The following is a 10,720-nucleotide window of genomic DNA, read 5'->3' on the forward strand; positions in this document are numbered from 1 at the left end:
TTCTGGTTAGGTTAGTTGCATTGCATTGTGTTATAGTGCGAGGTGTGTTTGCGTCTTTTGGTGGGGGAAAAAGTTGAGGGGCGTTTATGTAATTTAGTTGCTTTTATTTATTTTTCACCTCTTCATTAATTACATGTGATTAAAATTTAAAACTTGAACTCATTTCAAAAAACAGTTTTTCTAATTCCGAGAATTGATAAGGTTTGTTTTGTAAAAACAAATTAAAAATTGTAACTATTTTTTTTTTTTCTTAGAATCAAATTTATATATCATATTTGAGTTTTTTTTTTTTTTTTTTGATAACAGATTTATTTTTATTTGTGATAGGTTATTCTATCTATTTGTTTTTTACTTATCTTTGTCTATCATTCTCCAACATCATTAGATAAAAATCTAAATAGGAGAGAGAAATGATAAAGATAGTTGAGATTCCAATCTAATATTGTTGAAGAGTGGTAGGCAAAGATAAAAAAAAAGTAGATAAAATAATATATCTCTTCTTATTTTGTATTTTGACTTTTAAGTTTCAAAAAAGAAAAAGTAAAAATTAATAAGCACTTTTTATATATATAATTACTAGATATGTGATTGTGAGGTGGAGTGTTTGCAGTGGGATGGGGTAAAATTGAAATTTTGCAAAAATGTTTAACTTTTAATTTTAAAAAAAAAATCTAAAATTGTTATCCAAATACATAAAAAAAAATTAAAAGGAGTTTTTTTTCTTAAAAAAAAAAAGAACTTCTCTAAGAAAAAAGCTCATTCAAATAATATATTTAAAATCATTGGTTAAGCTGGAATAATCCTTATTAGTTTATCCATGTTTGATGGTTTAGTGATTAAGTTGAAACAAAATAAATGTGATTGGTGATTTTTCGTAATTTAGTGATTATTAATTGTTTGTGTTTTACTTTTACAATAATGTATTGTTTTGGTAGTTTTTCCTTTTCCAAGTTCCCTTGTTTAGTGAGAAGGAAGAAAAGTATGCATTTTGTTTTTATAATCTTTGTTGGCGGTTGGTTGGTTGTGTCTATTTCTTTCTCACTTTGGACAATTTTCATTTTTTATGGCATTGATTATTTGGTGGTTATGCCTCTTTGCTTTTGTCAAGTTGTATTTATGCTTACATGTGGTTTGATTATTATAACCATTATAACTTGAAATTTTGAATTCTTATATTGTATTCCACGTGAACCAAAATTAAACTCAAAAAGTAAGGATATTCCAAGAATTTGATACGATTCCTAATTCCCCGTAGCCGTTCAAGTTGAAATATTCTGGTTTAGAAGAAACGCCAAAATAGTATTGTTGAACAAAACAAATTATTATTATTATATCATCAACTATAATTAATTTTTCATTTATATTAATTTATACAATTACTAGTATGTTTGGATTTTGTGTATGTTTTTTTTTCATTTCTGTCTGTGACAGCAAAATATATATTTCATAATACTTATTAATATATATTTTATAATAGGTTTATGAAGATAAAGTTATCTCCAATAATTCTAAAACTACGTTATTTTAGTGTTATTTGAGATAATTTTATCTTTTTTAACAGGAGAAATATTTTTCTCTTTCACGATATATATTCATTTATTTCATAATATTTATTAATTTATACAAGATAGGATTATATTTATAAACTTTTTATTTACAAACCTTACAAATTATACTATGTACTTCCGAAAATACATTCGGTTAGGAATATTCTTCCGGAAGTATATTGTGTAATTTGTAAGAGTTTGTAAATATAACATATCCGATGAAAGTTATATATACAAATTTTTTGTTTATATATATATGGGGTTTATATTTTTACAACTCAGCTGTTGTGCGTGCAGCAATCAAATACTTGCCATATATATACTTGAAAGCATTAAATGCAGAAAATCATAACAATACAAAGGATGAAAATATTAAGTGTGAAGAATCATAACCATACATCTGTCATTATTGTACGTAAAGTGACTGCAAAAATAATTTTACATATATATATCACCCGGAGCTTTTAAATTAGCAGTTAGAAACTTGGCAATCATTATTTTGTGCACGACAAAAAAATATTTAACTACCAGTTTCTTTTTAGTGAGGTTTCTGTATTTGTGTATCTATACTTTTTAGTTTTCTTAACTATGATATTGTAAATAAAAATATAATATTCAAATTTTAGACGGAATCTTTTTTACTTATTACAGGCATCTTTCTCTTTGAGGTCTCATGATTTTCATAGGAAGACGTTGAAACCTAAATTTCAAGAAAGTTTCAACTTTCAAAGTGCAAGAGCCCTTGTGGTATTATTGTTTTGGGAAATACATATTGCATCGCATTGAATACTTGACGGTGATACTTTATGTATAACAAAACATGATACAAATTTTATGACCCCTATGATGTGATTTGATGATACACACTTAACCATCAAAATTAAAGTCCTTCTCTAAGTTTTACCGTTTAGTAATTATTTATTTTTACACTTTTTTTCCCGTTACACATGTCAAATGATAGTCGTCGGGTCACTTAATCCATCATAAATTGTGTAATAGAAAAGCTAGAGTAACTTCGTGTGCATTGCAATTAGGTATGATCATTTTCACCACTATCCACTTATTTAGTGCCTGTTTGGATCCTCTTATTTTTAAGCTAGAAGCTACTTATAAGCATAAGCTAGGCCAAACAGATTTTAGGAAAAGCTCTTATAACGAAAAGCTCTTTTTTTTATAATGAAGAAAAAAGCTGAAAATTAAAAGCTCCTAGGAGGAGCTTTTTTTTAAGCTCTTATCTGTTTTTCTTGAATTGTGTGCTTTTTTTTAAATGAAGAGTGATAAAGATAGAGAGAAAGATAATTTTCTTGAAATATGTGCTTTTAAGTAATTTTTAAGCTAAAACTTTTATGTAATTTCCAAACAGCTTTTAGCTTATTTTTTTAAGCTCTTTTTTTTAGCTTTAGCTTATAAGTAGCTTCTAGCTTAAAAATAAGAGGATCCAAACAGGCTCTTAATAGGAATACAACACAAAAATTTAAATTAATCCCTTTTTAAATTAGTGTCGTCTTGATATGAATAAAAAATTGATATGATATTTTTTATATCATATTACATTTCAACCGGCAAATACAAAATTCACAAATATTAATCTTGTTATAGATTATTTGTGTCATGTCAACATGATATTAATAAAATCAACATTTAGTATACATGTTATTTATATCATATCGTGTCATGTCATGTCATATCGATTAACATAATAAATTATATACTTTGAAGTTGACAGATTATTAATACTTTATTATTATCGTTTACATCGGTAAAATAAATGAGTCGTATTCATGTCGAAAGTTTTGATCTATTTTTAAATTCGTATGGTATTTATGTAAAAAATATGGGTTCACTTAACTGCAGATAAGTTATCTACAATAAGTCCAATACGATGTTGTTTTGGAGCGAAAATCATGATATTTTTGTAATTTTAATTTATTTCAGGGTTATTATAGTCTTTATAATTATAATTTTTAAATTTTTCAATCTCAAAACGATGTCATTTTGAAAGTAAATGCAAATAATTTATCTGAGAAAAATATATTCATATTCCTGTCAAATTTATGTAATGTATTGTTAATTATCAATTGGAATTGTCATTTTGTATTTATTATGTAATACTATATAAACTCAATCTAACCCGTTCAAGTAGCTGACATTAGCCGAGTACCGATCGACTGGATCGAGCCCGTGAAAGATCCAAGTTTAATAAATTAGTCTATTGTCTTCATTCAAAGTGGTTGTGTGTGTAAAAGAACTCAGGAACGTGCCATCCACAAGTTCAGGAACACACGTGCAAGTCAATCCTCTTTTATTATCTCACCCACTTGGTAGCTGTGAAGCAAAGGAGAAGCTAGACACAGAGAAAGAGAGACCCTTTTCAATGGAATCTGTTCTAAGCCACGTTGGTGCAGGTTTATGCTATGGCATAACACCATTGAAGGGGTTAGGTGAGAGCAAAAGGGGAGTTTTAGGTTCCCGATTCAATTCTTGTTCCTTTGGTGTTGGTGGCTTTGATGGTAAGAGAGCAAAGCGCATGGTGTTGGTGAAAGCAGAAGCTGTGAGTATAAACCCAGATATCAGGAAGAGTGAAGATAAGGTGGTGGATTCTGTGGTGGTCACAGAACTCTCCAAGCCCCTCACAGCTTATTGCAGGTAAGACTCAATTTGTGAAACTTCCCTTTGTGGTTAATTGTATCATTATGCCTTCTGTTCCAATACCCCTTAATTTCTGTTATGTTACTAGCGAAATTAACATGTGTATTGCTTTAAAATTGTGCTCTATTAAACCTCTAATTAGAAAAAGAATTTGATTCCGGGGGCTAATTTCCTTGTCATCTAGATATATAAAATTATTAACGTAGTCTCGTCTATCAGTTTAAGCTTTTGGGTTAAATTAATTTTTTACACAGTATCAGAACTTAGGTATTACTGTTCTATCCTCATCGTCCCCCACTTCATCTTTGTGGAATTTCTTAGCACAAGTAGGATTGTGGGACTGCATCATCCACCCTTTAAGTCCAACGAACTCTTGTGTGAGAGGACATGTTAGAGATATATAAAATTATTAATATAGTTTCACCCACCAGCTTAAGCTTTTGGATTGAATTGGTTCTTTACATATAATTTACACTTCTGATATTAAGATACTTTCTAAATTTTATTGTCCTTTTACTTGTTCAAGAAACCTTGTTTTTCAAGTCTTCAAGATATGACATTAGGCAATAATGCATGCTGAAGCATTCTTAGATTTGCTAGATTCATCTAATTGTTAAGTCAAAAAACTGAATATCCATCTTTCATTGGTGCAAAGAAAACAAATGGCCTAGGGATTGGTGGTTGAATAATGTTTGGAGAGGTGGAGTTCTGCAGAAAAATCTAGAAAAAAAACTACTGTAAAACATGTCATGAAAAGGAACATGCTTTCTGTAGTTTGTCTTTAACACAGTATCAATGAGATGCAGGCCTAAATGATCCTCTATATCATTATCTATTTTTAAGTAACATGCTAACACTGCTTAGGTTACGATATGCTGGATTAGTGACCAAGGTTTTCCATGCCTTAAAAAAATCCAGAGGGCACGAAGTTGCTGTGTATGATCCATAATCCTAACCCTTCTAAAATTTTGTAGGCAAGATGATCTTTAGATGCTTAGCCCAGCTGGGAATATACCGAACTGAAGTGTCTTGAGAAAGTAGCATTTATTGTAGTTGCTCAACTGAAGTCACACCTTCCATTTAGATAAGGAAGCTATGAGAAGCATATTGCTCCATTGTTGAACTTTGGGCAGTTTACCAGATGGAAACTGGCATTTAGCTGCAGAGTGGAGTTTATTACACACAGCCAATACTAAATTTAAGTCATCATCTGTCATTAAATAGATCTTTTTGTATTCTAGAAATTGGATTTATTATCTTTGGATGGTAAGAAAAGGTATACTCTGCTAAAGTAGTTATGGCAGTCCATTATATCCTTGGATCTCTATAATATTGTGCTAGTCATTAAAAGATGGATGAGCTTTGAGCGGTAACAATTGTCACTTTTTGGAAAAAATGCAAAGGTAATATTACGTACAAGGATTTTTCTCATCCCTATCCTTGCAAGTCGGGGTTTAATGGGAGTGATGTTTTTTATGTGCAAAGGTTCACTACTATTGCATTTAATATGAACTCTCTTCAGGGAGGAACTTTATAACTGTCATTCTTTACTCTATATGTTGTTCTTGTCAACCTAATTGGAAGAGAATATCATACAAAGGGTTACATAGGAGACTGTGGCTCAACAAAGGGTGGTTTGCTTAGTTTTGTGTTTTTGTTGTATGAAATTTGATCTAAATTTATTAAATATCGAAGCCCTATTATTGACCATTCTTATGTTTAAAAGAAAAAAACATACTTACATTCAAGCTCACATGTATAGACACAAGCTCCATGTGAAAGCCTTGATAGTATTACTACTTTGAAGTCTCAATTAGCAAAAAACTTGTGTTAAGTGTAAAGTCTTGAATTTTCCCTGTTTATTGTTTGTGTTTGATGTAGTTTGAACATTGATAGTTACGTGTATCATGTTTAAGTTCCAAAAAACTTAATCTTTCTGGGTGCTTGGGTGCAGATGTTGGAGATCAGGGACTTTTCCTCTGTGTGATGGAAGCCATGTAAAGCATAACAAAGCCACTGGGGATAATGTTGGGCCTCTTCTTTTGAAGAAGTGAAATTATGATGGTCTCGGCTTGTTTTATTAGTCAAATTAAATTTTCAAACGAAGTTTGCTGTGCATCAGACTTGGCATTTCAATGTTAGAAATAAAACGTGGCTTGTGCCGTGATTCCTTTTTCTGTTGGTTTTATATATCTGTGTATTAATTTTATTGAGGTGAGTTGCCTTAGTGGCAATGTACTACCATGTATGGTGATTTCTGAGATTGAGAGGTACATGCTTTGCTTTGGATATTTTCTTCCATGCTTTTGTGCATAAGAGACTTGACATCTTAACAAAATTTGCAGAGGTCCTCCTGGAGATCTAGGGACAGTGTGTCTTCGTGTTTTGTATCATTTAGAATCAGGCAATTCATCCATCATGCCCCGGATAAGATTTAAAAAGCTTAAGCATCAGTTGTGTGTCATTCTGCAAATCTTGCCTTGTCCTGGACTTGTGTGACAATTGGTCTTTAAAAGATGATAGCCCCATTTTTATTAAAGACTCTTTTCACCGTCAAATCAAGAGTGTGAACTGTGAAGTACAAATCTAAAATAATGCTACATAACCACAGTTCTAGTGGCATTGATTGAGATCTAGGGTATTATGTGAAGATGATCCCTTAAGTAAACCAAAGTATTTGTTAAACGCCAAAATGTAAATGACAAATTCTGTTTTCATTTCATCATTTTTTTACGTCAAAAAAAGAGGTTAAAGTAGTAATACAAGATCAGCTACCATGAGCCCCACACAACCTTCAATTGAGAATGGCCCTTCAGGACATGCTGCTACAGAAATTTCTGGTTATTGAACCTTCGTAATTGTACATAATGTAAACAACAAAAGACATCATAATGAAAGATGATTGATAAAAATATCAGCATGTGCCCAAACTGCACTAAAATTATGTCTTCATCCAAGTCAAATAAAGCTTCTTAAACAATCCCAATAAAAACAACTAAATACGTCGTTTCTTTGGGAGTCTGCAGCCATTATGAGGACGTCGAGTGGTGTCTTCAATATATACAATTGGATTTCTATCCCCTCGAGAATCAGTAAATCCCTCCCTCCAGCTCATTATGGCTTGCCTTTTTCTCCTAAAATGAGTAAATCCTTTCACTTTCATTACAACAGATTTCAACCCCAAAGCCCTAGCCTTTCGTCCAACAACTTCTGCAGTTGCTTCAGCAGCATACCTAGAAAGCTTTTGCCCTGCTTTCATGTCTTTCAAGGAGGAACCGGCAGAGCCCCTGAGTTTTATATTTCCTTTAGAATCTGTTACAGTAACAAAGGTATTGTTCCGTAACATCTTTATATGAACAAAATCCGCATCCTGCTCATAATGATATGGAGAACCCCCCATAAAATCCTTTCGATCTTCCTCTATAATTCCTCTAACAAAGTCCATAGGCCTAGAATTCTTGCCAGTCTCAGCATCATTGTCGCTTTTGGAGTTTATGTTCTCTCCATCCCGCATCTGATCCAGACGGACATTCGCATTTGCATTCACATTCTGGCTCAGAGCGCTTCTGGAGTTTATGTTCTCTCTATCACGCATATAATCTGGACGTGCATTTGCATTCACATTCTGGCTCGGATTCCTCCCACTCCAACCCCAATTTGAGCTAGAAAATCGTCTAACATGTCCTGCAGTTTCAAAAGATTGAATAAGACCCCTAATAAGACTATTGAGACGACCTGGAAAAAACACTAAACCTTTACTTGCAAAATTAAATGATAAAGTGATTCAAGGTATCCATCACTACTGCTACCACTCCTTTTCTGTTTTCCCGATTTCAACATATTCTAATTCCATGATAACAATATGTGAGCTGAATGTTACATCAATCCATCTCAAACAATCCACTTTAGAACTGAAAACACATAATTCAGGAACACCCAAATAAACAGAGCAACCAATCACTATTGCACCAACCTTAAGCAGATATGTGTGTGTGTGTACAATCCACTTTAGAACTGAAAACACATAATTCAGGAACACCCAAATAATCAGAGCAACCAAATATGTGTGTGTGTGTGTCCAATCACTATTGCACCAACCTTAAGCAGATATGTGTGTGTGTCTAAGCAGATATGTGTGTGTGTCCAATCACTATTGCACCAACCTTGTGTGTGTGTGTAAGCAGATATGTGTGTGTGTCCAATCACTATTGCACCAACCTTGTGTGTGTGTGTGTGTGTGTGTGTGTGTGACAAGCATGAAGAAAATCCAATCCAAGTTCACTGAGATGACCTGCATTTAACAGAAAGCAGTGACCATGAAGGCACGGTGTACCCAATCTCGAATTCAACGTCACACACCATTACATGATTCTAAAGAAGAAAGTGAAATTTGCTCCTTTCAACACCATTCAAAAAAGGGAGTCACCATCCCTGCAGCTATTATTGCTATTACCATCAAGAGGTCCTCGATTAAATATTCTATGAAAATATGTTGATTGTGTTGCTTTAGTCCCAAAAAATTTCGGGCTATACAAATTGGTTCACAAAAGAATAAACTTGTTAGCAAGTTAATAACTCTGTTAAGTTAAACTTGTTAACAAATTAACAACTTCAGAAACCAGTTTATACATACGGAAACTTTCGAGGACTAAAGCAACACAAATCAGAGACTAAATTGCATATTTACTCAAACGTTATATCTTGAGATTCTTTAACCTAATTCAGCAGCCACTGATCCAGCAACAACCTCAGACAAAAAGGTTTTTCATTGTTATTTTATTCTTTTCGTTTTGAAAATAATAAACACTGTCTCTATCTATCTACACATTGAAAGGATGCAATCAAAGAACTTATAATTCAATCACTATGGTTTTCATTTCCCACAGTTTCGAGCAAAGAAATCATAGACGGGTCGATTCGTTTTCCGTTTCAAGAGTAACGAAAACGAAGGCAGAGAGATTCGAATGTTACCGTCGTTTTGAGGCAACCACGTGAAGCGGTGAGATTGTAGATTGGATGGAAGTGATGATTTGGGTGCGAGAAGAGTAATGAGGGAAGATCCACGGCCATGGCGAAAAGAAGAGAAATAACGATACATTGTCGTTGGAAACTAGGGTTTCAGTTTGATGAGCTCAGATTCTGATTATGTGTTTGTTTCTTACGTTGTTCTTTTTTCTTTCTTTTTTTCAGTTCAATGATACTATGCTTGTCTTGTATGGGCTCGTGTTTGATATTATTTTGGTTTCATAAAAAACTTTTAAGCTGTTCATGTTGTTGGGCTTGGGTCCAACACCTAACGGATAAATTAATGTATAAATAACTTATAGCCGAATGATCACCACTTTGCGGAAGCGAATTGCCAATCGGGATCTCCAACTCCACCAACCCATCTACCTCTGTTCTCACTTCCAGAAGAAAACCATCGTACTCTTCATCCATGTTAAAAAGAGGAAAAAAAAATTGTGACTTAAAGAAAATTATAAAAAAAAATAGAAAAAATATTTGTCCTTTTATAAAATATAGAATTGTATTATTTTAAGTGAGAGAAAAACACAAATTAATATTTTTTATTTAAAATTTAAATTAAAAAAAATCATCTACTTTCTCCCCATAATTTTTATTGCTTGTGTTTTTTTTTACTTAAAATTATATAATTTTATGTCTTTTAAAATAGGGTTTAGTGTTTGTAATTTTAAATGACATAACTTTGTATCATTTTTAATAAAACAATGTCGTTTTGGTGTGTTTTGTCAATTTTTCTAATTTATAAAATTAGAAATAAAAATAAAATGAAGGAGAGAGAATGTTAAAACATACCAAAACGACATAGTTTCATTAAAAATGACATAACTTTGTGTCATTTAAAATGACAAACATTTTTCCCTTTAAAATAATACATCAAATCCGAAAAAATATGGATTAAAATAGAAAAAGAATTCCCACTTCCAGATAAGTTTTTTTTTTTTAAAAAAACTTTTGTGGCTTGTTACTATTCCTATTACACGAATTGCTTTCGTCAGAACCGTTTTAAATTATTCCATATGTATTGTTGCTTGGCTTTGTTTTTGTAACATGTCTAAATCTAATTGATTACCTAGATACACCTTTACAAATATATTTGGCAGATGATAGAATAATATGAAATAGATTTGAAATATATGTAGTTACATAAAATATTAACATTGAAAAGACCATCCTATTTGGAGATATCTTTGTTCAATTTAGATGAATGAATCTATTAAGAGAAACTGGTCCACTCTACAAGTGACCAATTTGTAAACGGCAATTGCAAGAAAATGAGAACATTCTTTACTGTTCTAAGGTAGATATTGACCGACAATCTATCCACAAAATTATTCTAGAATAGACTATGAAAACAACCTGACCACAATGTAAAAGTTAGTCAAAGAGTGGTTAAATCTTTATGAAAGAAAAATATATTATGAACATAACATACATACTTAGAATCATATAGAAGTTGGTGCGGAATTTTGAATCTTTTAATTAATTTATTCATAATTAGG

The 10,720-nt window shown here is 31.9% G+C and overlaps 2 protein-coding genes across 2 annotated transcripts; one reads left to right on the forward strand and one right to left on the reverse strand.

Moving 5' to 3' along the window:
- The first annotated feature begins 3,794 nt into the window (after nt 1–3,794).
- Nucleotides 3,795–6,497, forward strand: LOC133302877 (CDGSH iron-sulfur domain-containing protein NEET). The gene is made up of 2 exons (XM_061502693.1): nt 3,795–4,193; nt 6,151–6,497. Exons 1-2 carry the CDS (start codon nt 3,922–3,924, stop codon nt 6,248–6,250), a joined length of 372 nt encoding a protein of 123 aa, XP_061358677.1. The 5' UTR covers nt 3,795–3,921; the 3' UTR covers nt 6,251–6,497.
- A 420-nt stretch (nt 6,498–6,917) lies between these two features.
- LOC133302881 (small ribosomal subunit protein uS11m) lies at nt 6,918–9,396 on the reverse strand. The gene is made up of 2 exons (XM_061502700.1): nt 9,168–9,396; nt 6,918–7,880 (listed from the first exon to the last, which is right to left on the reverse strand). The coding sequence occupies exons 1-2, from the start codon at nt 9,292–9,294 to the stop codon at nt 7,192–7,194; spliced, it is 816 nt and encodes a 271-aa protein (XP_061358684.1). The 5' UTR covers nt 9,295–9,396; the 3' UTR covers nt 6,918–7,191.
- Between the last annotated feature and the right edge of the window lie 1,324 nt (nt 9,397–10,720).

This window comes from Gastrolobium bilobum, unplaced genomic scaffold (genome assembly GCF_033153095.1).
Source record: "Gastrolobium bilobum isolate Gb01-03AN ecotype WA unplaced genomic scaffold, APGP_CSIRO_Gbil_v1 utg548, whole genome shotgun sequence".
Classification (NCBI taxonomy): Eukaryota; Viridiplantae; Streptophyta; class Magnoliopsida; order Fabales; family Fabaceae; genus Gastrolobium; species Gastrolobium bilobum.

Coding starts and splice junctions, on each gene's coding strand:
- LOC133302877 (XM_061502693.1), top strand. CDS start 3,922: ATGGAATCTGTTCTAAGCCACGTTGGTGCAGGTTTATGCTATGGCATA. Junction 4,194..6,150: donor CCCCTCACAGCTTATTGCAG/GTAAGACTCAAT, acceptor GCTTGGGTGCAG/ATGTTGGAGATCAGGGACTT.
- LOC133302881 (XM_061502700.1), bottom strand. CDS start 9,294: ATGTATCGTTATTTCTCTTCTTTTCGCCATGGCCGTGGATCTTCCCTC. Junction 7,881..9,167: donor GTGGTTGCCTCAAAACGACG/GTAACATTCGAA, acceptor TTGAAACTGCAG/GACATGTTAGACGATTTTCT.